General features: G+C 47.2%; 1 protein-coding gene and 1 long non-coding RNA gene across 4 annotated transcripts; one reads left to right on the top strand and one right to left on the bottom strand.

Moving 5' to 3' along the window:
* Positions 1-13,407, top strand: LOC132834247 (uncharacterized). 3 transcript variants are annotated; one of them, XR_009647153.1, is made up of 3 exons: positions 1-47; positions 8,858-9,084; positions 13,217-13,407. It is a non-coding gene; the product is annotated as an uncharacterized LOC132834247 (long non-coding RNA). The 3 variants fall into 3 exon arrangements; XR_009647152.1 differs by having other exon boundaries at positions 8-55; XR_009647151.1 differs by lacking the exon at positions 1-47 and adding an exon at positions 2,792-2,915.
* Positions 11,693-20,738, bottom strand: c39h15orf48 (chromosome 39 C15orf48 homolog). Its single transcript, XM_060852923.1, has 5 exons — positions 20,557-20,738; positions 20,419-20,483; positions 19,616-19,704; positions 15,710-15,770; positions 11,693-12,061 (listed from the first exon to the last, which is right to left on the bottom strand). Exons 1-5 carry the CDS (start codon positions 20,654-20,656, stop codon positions 11,993-11,995), a joined length of 384 nt encoding a protein of 127 aa, XP_060708906.1. The 5' UTR covers positions 20,657-20,738; the 3' UTR covers positions 11,693-11,992.
* Positions 20,739-24,337: the final 3,599 nt, after the last annotated feature.

Here is a 24,337-nt window from a genome sequence, read left to right as displayed (position 1 = left end):
AGTAATCAGAAAGGTCCAAAGTTCCATAACCCAGTTGCTCACTGTCCGTAAGTATGTATGTATTCCTGATGCCTTTGTTCCTCTCTTTCTAATTCCTTCTTTCTCTCTAATTCCATAGCTCCGATTGCTTTATAAAGTTGCTATAAATGTAAGTTTTCTTTCTTAAACAATTTCAAGAATTTGCTGTAGGTGTCACTCAAATGCACATCCGTTCTGAGAGATGAAAAGCTTTCAACAGCATCAGTCTATCTTTTTCAGCATTACTTTAGAATTATATTGTTAGCTCTTCCTGGTTTTCTGTGCACCATTTCTCCTGTGTTTCACACTCCCTGCCGTGTTAATTTAAACTCTGTCCCACTAGTGGACTCATTAATCTCCACATGTTGTTCCAGCTCCACTGGTACAAACTATCTACAAATTCCTGTCACTCAGAACTGATACTAATGCCTCACAAAAGTGAAGCCTCCCTCACTCACCTTTTCTACAACCACATGTTAATCTCCCTTAGTAACAGGGTGTGGGACTGTAACCAGCCATTTACTGGTTGTGATCTCAATAATTGTTTGTTGTCACTCTCTGATCTTCAGCAACAGAAAGGCAAGTTTGGGTGAGTCACTGTTCATGTTGCAAGGGTCATTAACTGCGTCTCATTATGCAGAAAATCACCAAACACAGACTGCCTCCAGATTCCTCTCACTGTAAATCTATGGCAGTAATTAGCTGCCAATGAAGAGAGACCCCTTGAACCTAGTGGGTCCCCCCCAGGCTGATACAATTACTATCAGACAGTTAAAATATCCTGAGTGAAGTTCAGTTCCTGAGCTGATCTGACACCAAGCCATTGTGTAAATAGCTTTTTTCAGTGACAATAAAATCTTTGTGATATAGAGTCAGGGTTTATGGTATGTACCTGTTATACAAATATGTCAATAAGATAAGATAAAATTGCTTGATGTTCTGGTAAAAATAAACTCTGGGAGCAACATATTGATCAGGGTATTTCTGCCCAGGAGAGATGAAGAGAGTTTCTGATTATTTTCAGTGAGACTTATAGATCAATGTCTTCTTGGCATTTACCTTTTCAAGTCTTCTTATAACCCCCATGTGTTTCATTGAGATAATTTCTCATTCTTATACTCTATTGTACTCAGTCTCTCCTGATGGACAGCCCAGGGATTAGTCGGGTTGCTTCCCCTGTTAGGCAAGTGAATCCCTCCTTGATTACAGAGACAAAAACAGTGTGCTGTATTGTAGGTATGGTTTCTCTAAAGCCATGTTCAATTTACTCCCTTCAACAAAGACCACATGGATTGGTGAAACTAAATTAGAAGAAAGTGTGGACTGCAGTTGTTGGAGATCAGAGCCGAGAGTGTGGTGCTGGAAAAGTACAGCAGGTCAGGCAGCATCCGAGGAGCAGGAGAATCAATATTTTGGGCAAAAGCCCTTCATCAGGAATGAGGCTTGTGGGCCGGGCGGGCTGACAGATAAATGGGAGGGGGCGGGGCTGGGGGAAAGGTAGCTGACAATGTGATAGATAGATGAAGATGAAGGAGAAGGTGATAGGTTGGAGAGGAGGGTGGAGCAGACAGATCAGAAAGGTGATGGACAGGTCAAGAGGGTGGTGCCAAGTTGGAGGCTGAAGAGCTTCAGGACAGAGGAGATTACTCATGTTTTACAGAAAGATAACATACTTCATGAATGTTTAAATCCAAGGTAACTGAATGCTGCACAAACAAAGATGTTACCATGAGGTTCCAATCCTGGAAGAGTGTAATCCCAAGTTTTCAGGCATAGAGCATTTTTCCAAGCTTGATGCTGAGGAGAAAGGAATTGAATATGGACTTAGATTATGGGCTACCCTGACAACAACTCACTGAGAAATGAGTGTGATCAATCAAAATCTTAAGTCTTAAGTGATTATATTAGAAAGGACTAAGGAACTTAATTAGTTTATGGTTAATTTATTCCCATTTAAGATTAAGAAAAGTTTTGGAGTTAAATTGAATCCAAAGCTAAAATGCTGATGTAGCAGACACAGCCAAGCAGCTGATGAAATGTAGGGTCCCTATCAGCAGCTTGGATGCCTAAAGACATCATGTCACTCTGAATTGTGTTCAACAACATGATGTAGTTGGGAGAGATGTTTCACAAGATGACAAGATTAATAAGAATCAGGCTCCAGAGGAGAGATTAGGGCAGCATCTGGAGACACAGGAGGTAGATAAAGACCAGGGGTACCAGATACCCCGCCTCTTAACAATTTGCAGCAGAAGTATATTTTTGATTTGTGACCTTAAACAGATCAAGGAATGTACTGCCTATGTTGTTTTTAATGTATAAATGTCTGATAACTTCTTGGCTGCTACAGAACTCTTCTGAGTTAGAGCTCTCCCAGTACGGGACATAGAACAGTACAGCACAGTACAGGCCCTTTGGCCCTTGACCTTGTGGTGACCTTTTATCCTACTCGAAGATCAGACTAACCTACATACCCTCAGTGTGTTACTTTTCATGTGCCTATCCAAGAGTCACTTAAATGCCCCTAATGTCTCTGACTCTACCACCACCGCTGGCAGTGCATTCCATGCACCCACCACTCTCTGTGTAAAGAACCTACCTCTAATATCTCCCCTAAACCTTCCTCTAATCACTTTAATATTATGACCCTCTCATGATAGCCATTTCCGCCCTGGGAAAATGCCTCTGACTATCCATTCTATGTGTGCCTCTCATCATCTTGTACACTTTTATCAAGTCACCTCTCATCCTTCTTCGCTTCAATTAGAACAGCCCTAGCTCCCTCAACCTTTCTTCATAAGACATGTCCTCTGGTCCAGGGAGCATTCTTTTTCCTGTCCAGGAGCAGCGGGAGATAGAGCAGAGGTGATGTTGGAGACCAGGAGGTTGCCGGGAAGGTAAGGACTTAGTATATATTTGGGCAGTGACTAAACACAAGATAGTACACATCCTGCTAAACCTCCCCCCCTCCTCTAACCAGAAGGAAAGGACTCTGTAAGGTTAGGGTTTTTTCTTTTCTTTCATATATTTAAGTGCATTGTTTGGTTTTAGTTAGTTGATATAAAGCTAAGGTTACACTGGCAGGGGACCTCAGACCTGTGGTATGTGCTCCTTGCTTGATGTGGGAGCTCAGAGACGTGGCTGACATTCCTGACTCTTACACTTACAGGACGTGTGTCCAGGGGCAGCTCTTGTTTGACTGCATGATAGTTCTGGAGCTGCAGATGGACTCACTGTGGAGCATCCGCGATGCTGAGGAGGTCATGGATAGCAAGTTTAGTGAACTGGTCACAGCACAGGTTAGAATTGCTGAGGGAGACAGTGATTGGATGACCAAAAGGCAGAAAAAGAGTAGGAAGGCAGTACAGGTGTCCCGTGTGGTCATCTCTTTCCAAAACAGGTAATATTTTGGATACTGTTGGGGGAGATGGCTCACCAGGGGAAGGCAGCATCGCCAGGTTCATGGCACCATGGCTGGCTCTGCTGTTTAGAAGGGCAGGAAAAAGAATGGAAGGGCTATAATCATAGGGGATTCAATTGTAAGGGGAGTAGAGAGGCAGTTCTATGGCCGAAAACGGGAGTCCCGGATGGTATGTTGCCTCCCAGGTGCTCGGATCAGGGATGTCACCAATCGGCTGCAGAGTATTCTAAAAGGTTTGGGGGGGGGGGGATGGTGAACAAGCAGTTGTCGTGGTGCATATAGACACCAATGATGTCAGTAAAATACAAGATGAGGTCCTGAAAGAAGAATTCAGGGAGCTAGGAGAGAAGTTAAAGAGGAGGACCTCAAAGGTAGTGATCTCAGGATTGCTACCAGTGCCACGTGCTAGCCAGGGTAGAAATGAAAAAATAGGCAGGATGAACACGTGGTGAGAGGGATGGTGTAGGAGGGAGGGGTTCAGATTTGTTGGACATTGGGACTGGTTCAGGGGGAGGTGGGACTATTACAAAATGGGCGGTCTACATCTGAACAAGACCAGAAGTAATGTCCTTGGGGGAGTTTTTGCTACTGCTGTTGGGGAGGTTTTAAACTAATGTGCCAGGGGACTGGGAACCAGAAGAGAAGACCAGGAGACAGTGAGGTGAAGACTGGAGATTGTTAGGATCATGAAGTTAGCATTACCAAGGGGAAGAGTAGGCAGAGAACAGATGAACACAAAAGAACCAACGGCCTGAAATGCATCTGCTTTAACGTAAGGAGTATAATGGGTAAGGCAGATGAACTTAGGGCTTGGATTGGTGCCTGGGGGTATGATGTTATTGCAATCACAGAGACTTGGTTGAGGGAAGGGCATGATGATTGGCAACTAATTGTTCCAGGATATAGATGCTTCAGACAGGACAGGGAGGGAAGTAAAAGAGGGGATGGAGATGCATTGCTGGTCAAGGACGATATCACAGCTGTGCTAAAGGAGGGCACTATGGAGGTCTTGGGTAGGGAGGCATTATGGGTAGAGCTGAGAAATAAGAAGGGTGCAGTTACATTGTTGGGGCTGTATCACAGGCCTCCCAACACTGAGCTCGAGGTAGAAAAACAAATAGGTAAACAGATTATGGAAAGATATAGAGGCAACAGGGTGGGAGCGATGGGAGATTATAATTTTCCCAACATTGACTGGGATACACTTAGTGTCAGAGGTCTGGAAGAGGCAGAATTTGTAAGGAGCATCCAGGAAAATTTTCTAAGGCAGTATGTCAACACCAGTTGGGCCTGGTGTTGGGGAATGAGCCAGGCCAGGTGGTCGAAATTGCAGTGAGGGATTTCTTTGGGAATATTGACCACAATTCTGTAAGTTTTAGACTACTTTTAGACAAAGATGAGAGTGGTCCTAAGGGAAGAATACTAAACCGGGCCAATTCAGCAGGAACTGGGAAATGTGGATTGGGAGCAGTTATTTGAAAGGAAGTCCACATTTTATATGTAGGAAGCTTTCAAAGATAGGTTAAAGATAGTGCAGGATAGGCATGTCCCTTTGAAATCAAGGGATAGGAAAGCAAGATTCGTGAACCGTGGATGACAGGAGAAATTGTGCGACTAGCCAAGAGGAAAAGGGAAGTGTACAGAAGGTTCAGGCAGCTAAGAACAGAATGGGCCCTGGAGAAATATTGGGAGAGTAGGACCAGTCTTAAACAAGGAATCAAGCGGGCTCAAGGATGTCATGAAATAGCTTTAGCGAGGAGAATTAAGGAGAATCCCCTGGCCTTTTTATTCATATGTAAGAAGCAAGAGGGTAACTAGAGAAAGGGTTGGTCCACTAAAGGAGAAGGAAGAAATGTGTGTTGAACCTGAGAAAATGGGTGAGATTCCCAATGGTCAGTGTTCACTGAGGAGAGGGGCATGATGAATGTTGAGATTAGAGATAGAAGTTTGATTAATCTGGATCATGTTGACATAAGTCGGGAAGATGTATTGGGTAGGCTAACGGATATTAAGGTGGAGAAATCCCCAGGACCAGATGGGATCTATCCCAGGTTGCTGAGGGAGGCGAGAGAGGAAATAGCTGGGGCCCTGACAGATATCTTTGTGGCATCCTTAAATACAGGTGAGGTGCTGGAGGACTGGAAGGTTGCTCATGTTGTCCCCCTGTACAAGAAGGGTAGTAGGGACATTCCAGGTAACTACAGATCAGTGAGCCTGACATCAGTGGTAGGAAAGTTGCTGGAGAAGGTACTGACAAATAAAATCTATTTATATTTGGAAAAGAATTGGCTTATCAGTGATGGGCAACATGGTTTTGTGTGGGGGAGATTGTGCCTTACCAACTTAACAGAGTTCTTCAAGGAAGTGATCAAGTTGATAGATGAAGGAAGGGCTATAGATGTCATAGACATGGAAAAGTCTGATGACTACCTCGAATCAAACTATGCTTTTCTGAGTAATCATAAATCCCCTCTCTCAAAATTCTCTCCAATACATTACCCACCACAAATGTGAGACTGTCTGATCTGTAATTCTCAGGATTATCACTATTCCCTTTCTTGAACAAGGAAATAACATTTGCCATCCTCCAATTATCTGGCAATACTCCCGTGGACAGTTCCCTCCCTGATCCCTGATCAGCCCTACCCTCCCTCTGGCTATCTTCTTGTTCCTCACATAAATTAGATTACTTACAGTGTGGAAACAGGCCCTTTGGCCCAACAAGTCCACACCGACCCACCAAAGCGCAACCCACCCATTCCCCTACATTTATCCCTATACCTAACACTACGGACAATTTAGCATGGCCAATTCACCTGACCTGCACATCTTTGGACTGTGGGAGGAAATCGGAGCACCCGGAGGAAACCCACGCAGACACGGGGAGAATGTGCAAACTCCACACAGTCAGTCACCTGAGTTGGGAATTGAACCCGGGTCTCTGGCACTGTGAGGCAGCAGTGCTAACCACTGTGCCACCATGCTGCCCACAAATGTGGAATACCTCAGGTCTTTCTTAATTCTACCTGCTAAAACTTTCTCATGCCCCCTCTAGCTCTTCTAAGTCCATTCTTCAGTTCCTTCCTAGCCACCTTGTAATCCTCTAGAACCCTGTCTGATCCTTGCCTCCTCAACCTTAAGTAAGCTTCCTTCTTCCTCATGACTAGATGTTCCACATCCCTTGTCATCCAAGATTCTTTCAACCTCCCATCCCTTCCTTGCCTCAGTGGGACAAAGTTGTCCAACACTATCAGCAAGTGCTCCCTAAACAACCTCCACATTTCTGTCATGCATTTCCCTGAGAACAGCTGTTCCCAGGTTAGGCCTAATGGCATTGTAATTCCCCCTCCCCCAATTAAATACTTTCCCATACCGTCTGCTCCTATTCCTCTCCATGAGTATAGTCAGGGTGTTGTGATCACTGAAATACTCCCCCACCAAGAGATCTGACACCTGGCATGGTTCATTGCCAAGCAGCCTATCTACATATTGAGTCAGGAACCCTTCCTGGACACACCTGACAAAAACTGTTCCATCCAAACTATTTGAAATACGGAGGTTCTAATCAATATTAGTGAAGTTAAAGTTACCCATGACAACAACCCTGTTACTTTAGCCCCTTTCCAAAACCTGCCTCCCAATCTGCTCCTCCTTGTCTCTGCTGCTATTGGAGGGTCTGTAGAAAACTCCCAATAAGGTGACTGCTCCTTTCCTGTTTCTGACTTGCACCCATACTGACTCTGTAGACAAACCCTTCTTGACGATCTCCCTTTCTGCAGCTGTGATACTATCCCTGATTAGCAATGCCATTCCTCCACCTCTTTTACCTGTCCCCCTTTTCTTTTAAAGACATCTAAACCCTGGAACATCAACAACTATTCCTGCCTCTGTGATATCCAAGTCTCTGTAATGTCCACAACATTGTAGCTCCAAGTATTGATCCAAGTACTCTTGATCGTCACCCTTATTCCTGATACTTCTTGCATTAAAATAGATCAACCCATCACACTGACTACACCTTTGCCCTATCAAGTACCTATACCTCCTCACAAACTCTCTGCACACTGTATCTGACTGTTTCACTACCTACTCCATCATATGATCCATAACTTCAGTTCCCACCTCCCTTCCAATCTAGTTTAAACTCTCCTGAAGAGCTCTAGCAAATCTCCTGTGCAGGATATTGGTGCCCCTCCAGTTCAGGTGCAACCCATCCTTCTTGTACAGGTCATACCTTGCCAAAAGATTTCCCAACGATCCACATATCTGAAACCCTCCCTTCTACACCCGCCCTGCAGCCACGTATTCATCTGCACTCATTACATTGACAAAATAAACAATCATAACCTGGGCAAAAGTGGTGAAGTTCATTCCCAATGAAGGGCTTTTGCATGAAACGTCGATTCTCCTGCTTCTTGGATGCTGCCTGACCTGCTGTGCTTTTCCAGCAACACACTCTCGAATTATAACCTGCAACTGAGACTTCTGAGTGTATTTTGTACAATAATCTACTACAAGAATAGATATTGGTTCATACGTCTTTCCCCTGTCACAGGAACATATCACATTTAGAACATCTTGCTGTAGATCCTGTTCTTTCTGATTTCCATCGAGTTTATCCATGATCTGGGATAGATTCTAATAATGTAAAGGATTATATCATCGAGATGACAATAGTCCTTGAGAAAACTAAACACGAAGATGATAGAAACCGTCGCTAGCTCAAGGCAATAGCAAGGAACATATATCTTCAGCAGCAAAAAAATCAAATCAAAATATCATCAACTTCTTCTGATCAATTCAGTCTTCACTGTTAGACCTGATTCTGAAAAAACAGATGTACAAAACATAATTTACAAAGATGTTTCAGTTTTGCGACTTTTTATTCCTTTAATAGTAGTAGACTTACCAACATTAAGGGCATTTAAATGGTTGTCGGATAACTAGTCTACTAGGATGGCTTAGTGATTAGCAATACTGCCTCACAGAGCCAGGGAGCCCAGGTTCGATTCCACTCTCAGCTGACTGTCTGTGTGGAGATGCACGTTCTCCCCGTGTCTGTGTGGGCTTGCCCTGGGTGCTCTGGTTTCCAAAGATGGGCAGGCCAGGAGAATTGGCCATGCTCAATTGCCCATAGTGTTAGGTGTGTTAGTCGAGTAAAAACAGGGTAGGGGAATGAGTCTGGGTGGGTTGGTCTCCGGAGGGTCAGTGTGGACTTGTTGGGCCGAAGGGCCTATTTCCATACTGTGGGGAATCTAATCTAAATATATGGATGATAATGGAATAGTGTAGGTTAGATGGGCTTCAGATTGGTTTCACAGGGTCACACAACAGAGGGCCAAAGGGCCTGTACCTCGCTATGTTTTTATTCCAGATTTTACAACCAAAGTTTCTTCTCTTCAAATTTTCTTTGTGAAGGTTAACCACATATCTGACAGGAAGATCACCAACATACTTCTCAATTCCCCAAAAAATCATCAATATTTCATAAATGAACATTACGGTCTGCTCAAGCTTATACAAACTAGATTCATCGCAGAAATACCTCAGAGCATGTCTGAACAAAGAACACAGGCTACAAGCAAATGAAGGAGCAGCACTCTGAAAGCTAGTGCTTCCAAATAAACCTGCTGGACTATAATCTGGTAATGTGTGATTTTAACTTTGTACACCCCAGTCCAACATTGGCTTCTCAAAATTATAAAAACTGTGTGAGACATTTCATAAAAAGAGGTCCCAGGAACAGAAAGATTTATTTCTGGAGTCAGTGTCTGGTTCTTGGGGCGATGAAGAGAAACTGTACCTCCCAAAATGAAGCAATCAGCCGGCTGTTAGTGTAAAATAATCTTGACGTTACTTCCTTTTTTTTCAGAAATGCGGAGTTGGAGTGATTCAGCATAAATCTCTTGTCACGTAGCAGTGAGATTTTACAGGAAAAGCTGCAAGAGAGATCTCAGTTTCTGAATGATTCATCGCTCATTAATGTGTGGTTTCCGAGTCAGATTTTAGTTTACTCAGAGTCTAGGACATTTTGTCAGATAGAAATAAAGACATTGATTTTATATGAAAAATATATTCCCTGAAGGTAGTTAACAGACAAGCGACTTTACCTGGTCGTTCGGACAATATTTCCACTTTGCACCTTTTCGGCTCAAAAGCTACGAACATTATCAATTCATGCAGCAGTCCGTTTGTACTGCCCCACCCCAGAGCAGCATTCCCTCTGTACTCCACTCCCAGAGCAGCATTCCCACTGTACTGCCCCACCCCAGAGCAGCATTCCCTCTGTACTCCCCTCCCAGAGCAGCATTCCCACTGTACTGCCCCACCCCAGAGCAGCATTCCCTCTGTACTCCCCTCCCAGAGCAACATTCCCTCTGTACTCCCCTCCCAGAGCAGCATTCCCACTGTACTGCCCCACCCCAGAGCAGCATTCCCTCTGTACTCCCCTCCCAGAGCAACATTCCCTCTGTACTCCCCTCCCAGAGCAGCATTCCCACTGTACTGACACCCCCCTCCCAGAACAGCATTCCCTCTCTATTCCCCTCCCAGAGCAACATTCCCTCTGTACTCCCCTCCCAGAGCAGCATTCCCTCTATACTGACCCCCCCCTCCCAGAGCAGCATTCCCTCTCTACCCCCCTCCCAGAGCATTATTCCCTCTGGAGTAACCCCCCCCCACTCACTCTCTGTTGCTCTATCTGTTCTGCCCCCTTCAGAGGAGTAATGTCAGATTTCTCTCTCAGTGATGAGATTTTGGGAGTGAATCCCACTGAACACCTTATGTATCAACATACAGATTCTGTAACTGGAGTGTATAATGGTGCTGGAAAACAGGCAGTGATCTGAACTGAGAAACAACTGCCTCAACAAATGGTGGGTCCCATTTTGTCACAAAAGTTTTTGCATATTTAGAGTTGAATCTGAATCAGAAAATTTTAAGTATTTTTGTTGGATGCTGTTGATTTATGAAGAGATTGAATAATAAAAATTCAGTGACAAAGACAGAAAAATGCTGGAGAAACTCAGTCTGGAACAGCTGTGGACAGAGGAAGAGAGTTAATGCTTGGAATCCAATACGACATTTTCTTTGAAAGCGTAGGGGCCTGTAGAAATGATGGATTGCATGCTGTAGGGAAATGAATAAGTCCAACAGATAGTGAAGGTGCCCCGGAACAAATATAGAAGTACTAACAATAGTAAAAATGAAATGTAGATGAAGAGTAGAGACTGTTGTTAGTTGGCACCAATGACAGAAAATAGACCAAAACTCCCCCAAAAACAAGCCTTTGGTGGGGAAGGGAAGGGTGATCAAAATGGAGAACAGCGTTCACGCTTTAACAATATCGAGTTCTGAAGAATGTTTAGTGCTTAAATTAAGGAAGTGCTGTTCCTCCAGCTCGCATTGGACTTCGGTGGAACCTTGCAGCAAGAATTTGGAATGACTTGTGATGATTCCCTCATTCAGTTTACACCAACAGTCAGTGAGGGTCCACCCAGACAGCAATTTTCCAATGGAAACAATGCGGCTTTTGTGGTCATTGAGATAATGGGACTGATTCCGTGAGCAGCCCTCGGTGATTGTGTGTCTCTCAGCCTGTCTGTCCCTCCAGCAAATTGTTTAATGCATTTACTTTGAGTCTGGTCAATAACCTTTCTTTTAATGTTCTTTATTTTTAAAAAAAAATTCACGTTTCCCTAGTTAATCTTTAATGTGTTAAGAAATCATATTAAATCAACTTCTGACTAGATTACGCGGAAATGATAAAAGGACAGAAAAAACAGATCAAGAGTTTTCAGATGTCTGTGTCCCTAATCCATGCCCAATCCAGGAACTTCCTTAATCCTCAGTAATAACTTCCAGAATGTATTTTCTATGTTAAATGTTAAAGTCACATCATGACCTTGGTGTGTACCTCAGCCACAGGCCAGAGGCAGAAGATTCTGAGAGTTGGGGCAGGAACTGAAGGAAAGATGGACTATGTTGGGAAACACACTCAATCAAGTGCACACTATGAGAGTTGGAGCAGATTCACTTATTCCAAGAATCATCTTAACTGCATGAAATTTTCTGAAAAGTATAAACTGTTTTACATCCAATGAATGGCCAGTGGTTTGTGTGCACTGTTCGTGGCAAATGAAGAGATTCACTCAGTGTCTGGAGGAGGCTGAATAGACCCAAAGTAGCAAAAGATAAAATTCATTTTAGGCAAGAATGACTAAACTTAGAATCTAATTACAAACTCTGAACACATTTAAATTAGACACGATTTATTTTACAGTAATGTATTGGCTTATAGATCTTATTGGTAGGAATAGTTTGAGTGAAAATACACACGTTACTATTTCACATCTGCCCATTCGTAGTGCAGCCACTCATCCTGAAGACAAAGGCACAAGTTAAGAGAGGGAGGAAGAGAGGGAGGAGTTGTTGGGGTAGAAATTGACAATTTTTAATCCTAAAACTCAAACAGAAGTGTTGCTGTTCCTCTCCAGTGGAATTTCAGGTCAGGAATCAGTGAAACATTCAGTACTGATTAGATAGTCTGCTCCATTATTTGCTGTAACGCTTCAATATCTGGACCTCCTCCACTGGCTCCCACTTCTGGTTAATCGTTAGCAGCTGCAGGTGGACAAGTAACAGAAACAGAGGATTCATTGCTTGCAATTCTCAGTTCCAAATCCAAACACATTCAGGCACTCATAGATATCAGCTTCAGGAATATTGAACATAGAACATTACAGCGCAGTAAGGCTCTTTGGCCCTCGATGGTTCCACAGGTTGGTGCAACAATCTGAAGCCCATCTAATCTATACTATTCCATTCTCATCCATATGCTTGTTGACTATAATCCCAAATGAATCATTCTTGAATGTTACTCAAAAAAACTAAATCCCACTTCTAACAGGTTGCAAATACTAAGTAAAGCAGAAAATGGATAACTTCTTGAAGCTCTGAGACATTTCCCCCTTCCACGTGTACTTAAGAAACTACTGTTCCAGTTTTGGAATGTCAGGGCGAACAATGCTGGTTGGTTGAATGACCACTAAATGTGTTTTTATTTGTGGTAGTCAAATTAACTCATGACTGAGGGTTGGGTGTGGGGTTAGGGTGTTGGTAGGCAACTATGCCTTTCTACATGTTGTACTGTCTGGACAGATCTGTTACCTGGTTCTTGTGGCCATTCCCACCATGAGGTGATAGAAATATCAAGGGTCATCTCCAAAATATTGAACCATTTTGGCCTCTGTTTCTCTCCTCTCAAACTCTGCAAAATCTCATACAGTTCAACTGAAAAGAACTGTGATAGAGTTGGTACAGAAAGTTTGCTCACAATTTTCTGTCACTGATCAATTATTTTGGAAAAGGAGTAAGCCACTTGGCCTATTGGGCATGCTCCAACATTCTACCCAATCATGGCTGATGGAACACTTCAAAGCCTTTTCATCCCCGTAGCCATATAAGCCATTGATAATCAGAAATCTGTCAACCTCTACTTTAAGCATTCTCAAAGACTGAGCTTTCACAGTTCCTTTGTGAGACAGAATTCCAAAGGTTCACAAGCCTCTGAGTAAAAAATAATTTCTCCTCATCTTGGACCTAGGTGACTATTATTTTAAAATTAGGCCTCAGTTCTTGAGTTCCCACCCAGTGGAAATATCTGACTTGCATCTACCCAGTCTAGCCCATTATGTACTTTGTAAGTTTCATTGAGACTGCTTTTTCATTCGATGAAACCCCATAAACACATTTCCAGTTTCTTCAATCTCTTTTCAGAGGACGGCCACGCCATTCTGGGAACAAGACTGATGAACCTTCAGTGCACACCCTCTCTGGCAATAATGCCTGTCCGAAGGTAACCAAAACAGCACACAGTACTTCAGCTGCAGTGTAACCAAAGATTCTGCGCTATGGAAGCAAGACTTCACCGCACCTGTATTTCAGTCCTTTTGTAGTAAAGACTAATATTCCACTAATGTTCCACTACTTTGCTGTATCTGTATACTAGCCTTCAATGACTTATCAACAAGAACGCCTGTTTGTACATTCACATATTTCAACCTCTCATCATTTAAGAAGTACTCTGCACATCTGTTTCTCCTACCAAAGTGAATAATCTCTCATTTCTCCACATTTTGTTCCATCTGCAATGTTCTTACCCACTCACGTAAACTGTCCTCCTAAAGTTGCTTAACATCTTCCTCACAACACACATTCCTGTATTAGAATTGTTACCTGACAAGATGGGACTGTTGTTTGTCCCCACCTCCAAATCATTGAAAAATATCATGAATAGCTGTGGCCATGTACTGATCCTTTTGGTACCCCACTAGTCAGCTTGTCAACATGAGATTGAGCCATTTATTCTGACTCTGTTTACTGTCATTCGTCAATCATTAATCCATGGTCAGTACATTACCTTCTATGCCACATGCTTTAATTTTTCTTACCAGTCTCCTGTAAGGGACTCTAACAAAATCCATCTGAAAATCTAACTTTATGACATCCATTGGCTCTCCTTTATCAATTTTGTAAAGATCATTAAAAAAAACTCCAGGTTCATCAAACACTCTTTCCTGTTTGCAAATCCATGCTGATTATATCCTATCACATTGTTTACAACCAGACTTCTCTTCATCCCAATTGTTTTAACAGACTCTAGCTGTTTTCTCTCACTCACTTCTTTGTCACATTTTCTACCTTCCAAACCACAGGAATCATTTCAAAATCTACAGACTGTTAGAATCACTAACTCATTGGCTTCCTCTATAACCATGTCCTTCGACACTGTGGGATGCAGAGCATCAGGTGCTCGTGATTTAGAAACTCTCAGCCTCATTAATTTCTCCAGGAGAATCTTCTTACAGATGTTAATTTCCTTCAACTCCTCATTCTCCCTCATTGTCTGTTTTCATGAAGGAAGATACAAGAAATAGAAATCTAAGCAATCATTTAGCTTCCCTGCCATTTCTCTATTCCTATTATAAATTCTCCTGCCTCTGCTTGCAACAGACTTATTCATTTTAGCTAAACATTTCCTTTTCACATACCTACAGAAGCTTTTACAGTCTGTTTTTCTGTTTTTGCTAAATTGCATTCATATTTCATTCTCTCTTTCCTTGCCAGTTTCTTGGTCCTCTTTTATTGTATTCTATAAATCTCCAAATCCTCAAAATTAAAGCTATTGAGCCACCTTACTGGTCTTTCAATCTTGTACAACCCTAAGTGTCCTTCATTAACCATAGCTGACTGACCTCTTCTGTGTCTTTGCACCCTAGAGGAATGTACAGTTGCTGTAAACCATATACCTGTACCTGTGATAGTGTTTTTAAAGACTATCAATTGCCGATATGCAGTCATGCCTTTTAATGCATTTTCCAAATCCAACTCATCCAACATACACCTCATGCTTTCATAACTTTATTCAATTACAAAACTCATGCTTCAGATAGAACTTTGTTTGAAGGTGAGTTGTTCAATCATATTATTGTCACTCATCCCTGAGGTTCTGTCACAACAATATTGTTAATTAGCCTATGTTCATTACATAATACTAGATTCAAAATAGTTTGCCCTCTAGTCGACTTTTCAACATGTTGCTCGAGAAAACTATCTCTAAGATACTCCAGAAACTTCACAGCTTTACAGATCAATGATTTACTCAGTCAATATGCAGACTGAAGTCACCCACTGATTACGGTGTTCAACATACTAAAAGCTTCTCTCATCTCATGGGTTACGAATATTTGATGTGTCAAAACAGATTGAAATTTATTGATCTGCACTAAATGGGCCATCAGCCAGGAACCAGCACAAGGTAATATTTTGCCTCATTTAAAAAGGATGAAGCGGTAAATATTTCAGGGAAAATCACGAGCTGAATAATTCCTGTGTGGACCTTGTCATCACTGAAACTGTGTTCACTTTTCCCAGCACTGACACTCAAGGAGAGAAATCAAGGGAAACTCCAACTTACTGCAATGATGAATCTAGGAGGAATTCGGGTCAGGATTAAGATCCTCGTATCTTTATTTCCCCTTGGTCTGCATCTTACTCAGTGAAGGTGCGCCACGGCTGGTATTTTTCCGAGACTGAATCATTGTCAGTCCTGACTCACAGTCAGCTGGGTCTGCCCGACCCCCCCTCCGCTTGTACATCCCCATGGAGGATCACTTGGAAACCTCTGCCTAAAGCCGCGCAACATCAGACTTCACGGCGGACTGTCTCAGAATCAACACCTTAAAATAGCGAGAGCGAATAGACGAGTACCTTCTGCGGTTTTTTGGGGTCCACGTTTTCCCAGGGAGTAGGATTTCCCGTCTTATTGAGTCTGTGGCAGAAGTAACAAGAACCTCAGAGATGGTTCCGTTTATCATTCATTAAAAAAAATCTCAGTTTACTTTTAACTTGTGTCCTTTTCATTCCCGGACGCACCTTTTACACCCCCACCCCCCCACCCACTCACTCCACACCCCACCCACCCACCCACTCACTCCCCACCCACTCCCCACCCCTCCAACCCACCCACTCACTCCCCACCCCTCCACACCCCACCCCACCCCACACACTCACTCCCCACCCCTCCACACCCCACCCCATCCACCCACTCCCCACCCCTTCACACCCCACCCCATCCCTCTCCACCCACCCACTCCCCACCCCTCCAACCCACCCATTCCCCATCCCTCCAACCCACCCACTCACTCCCCACCCCTCCACACCCCACCCACCCACTCCCCACCCCTCCAACCCACCCATTCCCCATCCCTCCAACCCACCCACTCCCCACCCCTCCACACCCCACCCACCCACTCCCCACCCCTCCCCACCCACTCCCCACCCACTCCCCACCCCTCCCCACCCCCTCCCCACCCACTCCCCACCCCTCCCCACCCACTCCCCACCCACTCCCCACCCCTCCACACCCACTCCCCACCCCACCCACTCACTCCCCACCCCTCCACACCCCACCCACTCACTCCCCACCCCACCCCACCCACTCACTCCCCACCCCTCCACACCCCACCCACTCACTCCCCACCCCTCCACACCCCACCCACTCACTCCCCACCCCTCCACACCCCACCCACTCACTCCCCACCCCTCCACACCCCACCCACTCACACCCCACCCCTCCACACCCCACCCCTCCACACCCCACCCACTCACTCCCCACCCCTCCCACTCACCCCCCACCCACTCCACACCCCACCCCACCCACTCACCCCCCACCCACTCCACACCCCACCCCACCCACTCACTCCCCACCCCTCCACACCCCACCCCATCCACCCACTCCCCACCCCTTCACACCCCACCCCTCCACACCCCACCCCTCCCCCCCCTCCCCACCCACTCCCCACCCCTCCAACCCACCCATTCCCCATCCCTCCAACCCACCCACTCACTCCCCACCCCTCCACACCCCACCCACTCACTCCCCACCCCTCCACACCCCACCCCACCCCACCCACTCACTCCCCACCCCTCCACACCCCACCCCATCCACCCACTCCCCACCCCTTCACACCCCACCCCTCCACACCCCACCCCTCCCCTCCCCACCCACTCCCCACCCCTCCAACCCACCCATTCCCCATCCCTCCAACCCACCCACTCACTCCCCACCCCTCCACACCCCACCCACTCACTCCCCACCCCTCCACACCCCACCCCACCCCACCCACTCACTCCCCACCCCTCCACACCCCACCCCTCCACACCCCACCCCTCCCCTCCCCACCCACTCCCCACCCCTCCAACCCACCCATTCCCCATCCCTCCAACCCACCCACTCACTCCCCACCCCTCCACACCCCACCCACTCACTCCCCACCCCACCCCACCCACTCACTCCCCACCCCTCCACACCCCACCCCACCCCACCCACTCACTCCCCACCCCTCCACACCCCACCCCACCCCACCCACTCACTCCCCACCCCTCCACACCCCACCCCACCCCACCCACTCACTCCCCACCCCTCCACACCCCACCCCACCCCACCCACTCACTCCCCACCCCTCCACACCCCACCCCACCCCACCCACTCACTCCCCACCCCTCCACACCCCACCCCACCCCACCCACTCACTCCCCACCCCTCCACACCCCACCCCACCCCACCCACTCACTCCCCACCCCTCCACACCCCACCCCACCCCACCCACTCACTCCCCACCCCTCCACACCCCACCCCACCCCACCCACTCACTCCCCACCCCTCCACACCCCACCCCACCCCACCCACTCACTCCCCACCCCTCCACACCCCACCCACTCACTCCCCACCCCTCCACACCCCACCCACTCACTCCCCACCCCTCCACACCCCACCCACTCACTCCCCACCCCTCCACACCCCACCCACTCACTCCCCACCCCTCCACACCCCCACCCACTCACTCCCACCCCTCCCCACCCCCCCCCCACACTCCCACCCCTCCACACCCCACCCACTCACTCCCCACCCCTCCACACCCCCACCCACTCACTCCCCCCCCCTCCACACCCCACCCACTCACTCCCCACCCCTCCACACCCACCCACTCACTCCCCCCCCTCCACACCCACTCACTCCCCACCCCTCCACACCCCCCCCCTCCCACCCACACCCCACCCCTCCAACCCACCCAATCCCCACCCCTCCAACCCACCCCTTCCCCATCCCTCCCACCCCCCCCTCACACCCCCACCCCTCCACACCCCCACCCACACACTCCCCCCCCCTCCACACCCCCACCCCACCCCACCCACTCACTCCCCCCCCTCCACACCCCACCCACTCACTCCCCACCCCCCCACACCCCACCCACCCACACCCCACCCCCCTCCACACCCCACCCACTCACTCCCCACCCCTCCACACCCCACCCACTCACTCCCCACCCCTCCACACCCCACCCACTCACTCCCCACCCCTCCACACCCCACCCACTCACTCCCCACCCCTCCACACCCCACCCACTCACTCCCCACCCCTCCACACCCCACCCACTCACTCCCCACCCCTCCACACCCCACCCACTCACTCCCCACCCACTCCACACCCCACCCCACCCACCCACTCCCCACCCACCCACTCCCCACCCCTTCACACCCCACCCACTCCCCACCCCTTCACACCCACCCACTCCCCTCCCCACCCACCCACTCCCCACCCCTCCAACCCACCCATTCCCCATCCCTCCAACCCACCCACTCCCCATCCCTCCAACCCACCCACTCCCCATCCCTCCAACCCACCCACTCACTCCCCACCCCTCCACACCCCACCCACTCACTCCCCACCCCTCCACACCCCACCCACTCACTCCCCACCCCTCCACACCCCACCCACTCACTCCCCACCCACTCACTCCCCACCCACTCACTCCCCACCCCTCCACACCCCACCCCTCCACACCCCACCCCACCACACCCCACCCCTCCACACCCCTCCACACCACACCCCTCCCCACCCCTCCACACCCCACCCACTCCCCACCCACTCCCCACCCCTCCACACCCCACCCCTCCACACCCCTCCACACCCCACCCCTCCACACCCCTCCCCACCCACCCACCCACTCCCCACCCCTCCACACCCCACCCACCCACTCCCCACCCCTCCACACCCCACCCACCCACTCCCCACCCCACCCACCCAACCCACCCACTCCCCACCCAACCCACCCACTCCCCACCCAACCCACCCACTCCACACCCCACCACACCCCTCCCCACCCCTCCACCCCCACTCCCCACCCCCACTCCCCTCCACCCCCACTCCCCACCCCTCCACCCCCACTCCCCTGCCCCCACCCACCCACTCCCCACCCCCCATCCACCCACTCCCCACCCCCCATCCACCCACTCCCCACCCACCCACTCCCCTCCCCACCCCACCCCCACTCCCCACCCCACCCCACTCACCCACCCCATCCACCCACTCCCCACCCACCCACTCCCCACCCCACCCCACTCACCCACCCCATCCACCCACTCCCCACCCACCCACTCCCCACCCCACCCCACTCACCCACCCCATCCACCCACTCCCCACCCCCCCACTCCCCACCCCACCCCACTCACCCACTCCCCAGCCCTCCCCTCCCCACCCACGCACTCCCCACCCCTCCAACCCACCCACCCCATCCACTCACTCCCACCCCCACCCCCACCCCCATCTCTTACATGACGTCAGGTTTGGTGAGGAGGAAGTAAATGGAGACGCTGGTAGCCCCGGACGCGGCGACAGCCATCAGACCAACAATAGGGATCAGCTGGACACACACAGAGACACACACACACAGACAGAGACACAGAGAGACAGAAATTTAGTTTACTGCAAGGGCTGACATTTCATCAAACCACCAGAACCTGATCGTTCCGAAAACTTATTGCAACAAAAAGTTAAACATTTGGGATTTCAGCCCGTGATCACCGCCAGAGCCATAAAGCAGAGAGGCCATTCTACCTTTCATTCGATACTGGCCCCCTGCAGAACAACCCATTCCCCCGCTCCAGCCCTGCAGCGCCGAAAGTGCATTTCCTTCAAATATCGACCAAACCCTCCTTTTGAAAATCACCTGGTGGGGAAGGCAGGCATTAACATGAAATAGGGAAGTGCTCACTTTTAGCAGTTTCACTTGGTATTTGCTGCTAATATCCCTGATCGTGATCACAGGAACAATATCAGGATAATGTAACTGGGATCCTGTCAGTTCAGTAACAGCAGCTCCGATGGCAAACAAGAACATTCCAACAATTAATTCAACAATTAGAATTTATTTTAAATTAACGGTTTCAACAGAATTCAGAAAGTCTGCTTCTTTATATCACATTGGAATAAAATGAAATATCTAGAATGTTTAAAAAGTGTTTTGAATGAAATGTTATGAAATTGATGAACAAAGAAGCAATTAAATGACAGCGGAGATTAAATATTTGTTAGAGAAATTGAAAGTAATCGATCGGAATGTGGAATGAATTCCCACCTCTTTCCTTTTACGCAGCATGCTGAAGAAACTCATTATATCCAGTCGGTGCAGTGTCCTAGTTCCTGAAACAAGAAGAGAGATGAACTTCGGTTTCACGATGTTATTCCGAGCACCCACACACTATGGGTTTGGTACCTGCTGAAAACGGAGAGCCCAGGCTGGGGTGAACTTGTCTCAACTGCGGCACCAACGAAGGGCGACTCCTTCCTGATCGTGCAGCAGCCGCTTGTTCCATCGCTCTCGCTGCGCTCCCTGCTGGCCGCACCACGAACTGCAGGGTAACGCGGAAACAGGTGAAGCTCAGGGAAGGACCGAGGACCCACTTACAGTGGGGCAGAATTAGACCATTCGGCCCATCGAGTCTGCTCCATCAATCCATAACTTTTCATTTAACCGTGTGGGGTGAAAAGGGGGGGGGGGGTGTAAAGAGAGGGATGGGGGACCAGCGGGGGTTGTGGAAACAGAGAGAGAGAAACCTCCAGAGAGAGATACACACAGAAAGAAACTACAGGAACACAAAACACAGGCAAGAGGAGCTCACAAGAAAGGGGCATAGAGGAATGGACAGAGGGTCACACACAGATATCGGCAACAATCAAGTTAGACAGAGGATCACAGTGAAAACGACATGGGAGACAGTGAAACACATGGAGAGAAACAGACAGTGAGACGACAGAAGCTGAGGCAGTAAAAGGGGAGAACCAAACGGAAACAACACACAAAGCCAGAGAGGTTGAGAGAGAGAAATAACAAGACATGAAGCCACTAACAGTTAGAGACAAAGACAAAGAAACACAACAGATACGTCGAGACACTGGGACAGACAAGTAGTAGAAATGTGCAGACATCATGCCGGTAAGGCAGAGAGGCGCAGGGACAAGATCTACCTGCTGCTTCTCTCAGCATGTGAAACTTATTCATGTTTTATTGTTTTGTTTTGAACTTGAAACTTAGGTGCAAGTCTTTTTAAAGTCAGCAGCGAAAACGGCAGATGAATAAAAAGGATATTGATGCAGGGTGAATGAAGTGATAACGGATCAATTTACATCAAAATCTGCTTGGTTAAAATATTCATTTCTAGTGGTCAATTAACTAATTCCGTTCCAGTAATTTGATCACGTTGTTTACATTGTCTGGGAGTAAGGGGATTAGAAGGAAATGAGGATGCTTCTGGCAGAATCCTGCATTCCTCCCAATTGGCTGGAGCGGGGTTGATGAGGTCCAGCGAAGATCACAGTGCTGAGGTTATACAGGACAGGCCGAAATGCAGAAACATTAATAACATTGCAGGTATTACCACTATTCAGCGATTTCCCTGTGGATTCCAGCCCTTCACCTGCAAATTCAAATGTTTCTAAAATGTACTGAGGTTTCTAAAGGTTCAGAACTCTATCTCCTAAATGGAAACTTTTTTCACTCTTTTAATCCTGATACCGATTACTTTAATCGCTGTCCTCTGGCTGTTGATTCTTCTGTTAAGGGAATTAGATTTCCAAATCCCTCATCATTTATCCATCTTAATTAAATCTCCCGTCAGATTCACTAGTCCTAAGTAAACAATCTCAGACATAACAATTTAGAGTCTGGCAAAATCCTCCCAAATCATGTTCCCTCCATTTAGTCTAAATCATTGACCTACCCCACAAACAGCAGGGAGACAATAACGGAACGCATCGAAAGATTATTTTAGTTCCAAGGCCGTTCACCGTAACTCCACTTTCGTGACTGGTCTACAAAACAGGACCATGAATAACGGCCTTGCTGACATCCATGTCAACTGCCGCACACTGTCACATTGTCTTCCAATAGAAAAGTCGAGATTCACAGCACAGAACAAGGCCCTTCAACCCATCCAGTCTACACCAGTGAAAAACTAGCCAAGTAATCTAATCTAATCACACTTTTCGCACTCGGCATTACAAGTACACATTTAAAAACTTCATTATTGTTCGAAGAGTTTCTGCTCAGAACACTCTTACAGGCAGAGTTCCAGATTCCTACATCTTCTGGGTAGAAAGGTTTTTCCTCGCATCCCCTCAAGATCTCCTGCCTCTTACAAATCAATGCCTCTGCTCAGTCATCCTCCATCAAGGGGAAAAGTCTCCTTATACAGTCTGTTTTACAGACAACAAACGAAACTCACTTACAAAATACTGTGCAAGGACTGTAACAAACACTACATTGGACAAACAGGCAGAAAGCTAGCCACCAGGATCCACGAACATCAACTAGCGACAAAACGACAAGACCCTCTCACTAATATCCTTACATACAGATGAGGAAGGACACCACTTCGACTGGGACCACACATCCATCCTAGGACAAGCCAAACACAGACACATATGAGAATTCCCAGAAGCACAACATTCCAACCGGAACTCTATCAACAAACGCATTGACTTGGATCCCATTTAGCACCCTCCCACCCCAAGAAAAATAACAGGAAATGACACCACCAACCCAAGGAAACCTGAACACAAATAGAAAACAGGCTATGCCACCAGCACTTCATCTGGAGGCTCACTGATGTTACCCAGTATGGTACAAAATGTCTGAAATTGAACATTTGAGCTCAACAAGCAGACCTACAGCTAGAAAAGTCTCTTTTCTAACCTATGCATCCCTCATAATTGTATGCATCTAAATCATGACTTCCCTCAATCTCCTCTGCTTTAAGGAAAACAACTGGAGTCTGTCCCATTTCTTTTTATAAATTCTCCAGCCCAGCCAATATCCTGGTAAATCTCCCCTGCATCCTCTCCAGAGCAATCTCATTGGTCCTATAATGCGGATTTCAGAACTGTACAAAATACCTGTTGCCTAACCAACATTTCATACAGTTCCAGCATAACATCACCACTTTTCAACTTTATGCCTCAGCTAATAAAGATAGTTATGCCATAGACCTTGGTAATCACTTTACCCATTGTTTTGCTTTCTTAAGGGATTGGTGGATATTGCACACTCTGATCCTTGGTGCCTACCAAAAGTCCTACCATTCATTTAATTTCTTGTCTTGTTTGTCCTGCCCTAGTGCATCACCTTACTTTATCCAGGTTGAATGCCACTTGTCACTGAGCTTGTAACCTTCTCAACAAATCCATGTTCTCTGCCCTGGACTAACGTCTTTCAAACTGACATTTGCTCCAGTTTTGTGCTCAACATTTTGACCTGGAATTACTCAGGACTCCCAATATTTTTAGCATGTTGCCTTAACATTTGCTCTTCAAGGTCTTCAATACAATTCCAGGCTTGCAATTATTGCTTTCGCCTCCGTCCGTTTATTCAATCTAGCTTTATTTTGATTCTCCCTCTGAGCATCTCTCTTCGAAAGCTGATTATTGGTTTAAGGAAACAATGTGACCTCTCTATCTAGCTGCAAATGTGTTGCTGGTCAAAGCACAGCAGGTTAGGCAGCATCTCAGGAATAGAGAATTCGACGTTTCGAGCATAAGCCCTTCAAGTTTTTACTCGACCTCTCTATCTAGGACTAGTAGCACCTGTGGAGCAAATGCAGAGCCTTGTGACCTGACATCAGATGGAGTCATCTTCTGAAGTCATCACTGGATGATTTTTTTCTGTCCATAGATGATGTCCTGCTGAATTTCTGCAACAATTTGTTTTTGTTTTAGATTTCAGCACCCACAGTTCTTTGCTTTATCCCTCACTGTCTGAACATACAAATATCCCATTAGGTTATTCTCCCATGAACCAAGGTCAAAAGAAAGTTAAGTGCAGTCAGGTCATAGATTAATCAAATCCAACTGAATGGTGAACAGTGCTAAAGAGCTTCCTCTGGTTTCCATCACCGACAGAAAGCTCTGATTTGTAGACTGGAACAACACATGGTTGCTGAACAGAGACTTCTGCTTTCTCCATGGCAATTTCAAAGCGAACTATTTACAAAATGGGCAAG

Source organism: Hemiscyllium ocellatum, chromosome 39, assembly GCF_020745735.1.
Source record: "Hemiscyllium ocellatum isolate sHemOce1 chromosome 39, sHemOce1.pat.X.cur, whole genome shotgun sequence".
Taxonomy (NCBI): Eukaryota; Metazoa; Chordata; class Chondrichthyes; order Orectolobiformes; family Hemiscylliidae; genus Hemiscyllium; species Hemiscyllium ocellatum.
Note: the sequence above shows the minus strand (reverse complement) of the source record. Positions and strands in the feature narration are given on the sequence as shown.

Coding starts and splice junctions, on each gene's coding strand:
- c39h15orf48 (XM_060852923.1), bottom strand. CDS start 20,656: ATGGAACAAGCGGCTGCTGCACGATCAGGAAGGAGTCGCCCTTCGTTG. Junction 20,484..20,556: donor GGGCTCTCCGTTTTCAGCAG/GTACCAAACCCA, acceptor TTCTTGTTTCAG/GAACTAGGACACTGCACCGA. Junction 19,705..20,418: donor TGCTGCGTAAAAGGAAAGAG/GTGGGAATTCAT, acceptor GTGTGTGTCCAG/CTGATCCCTATTGTTGGTCT.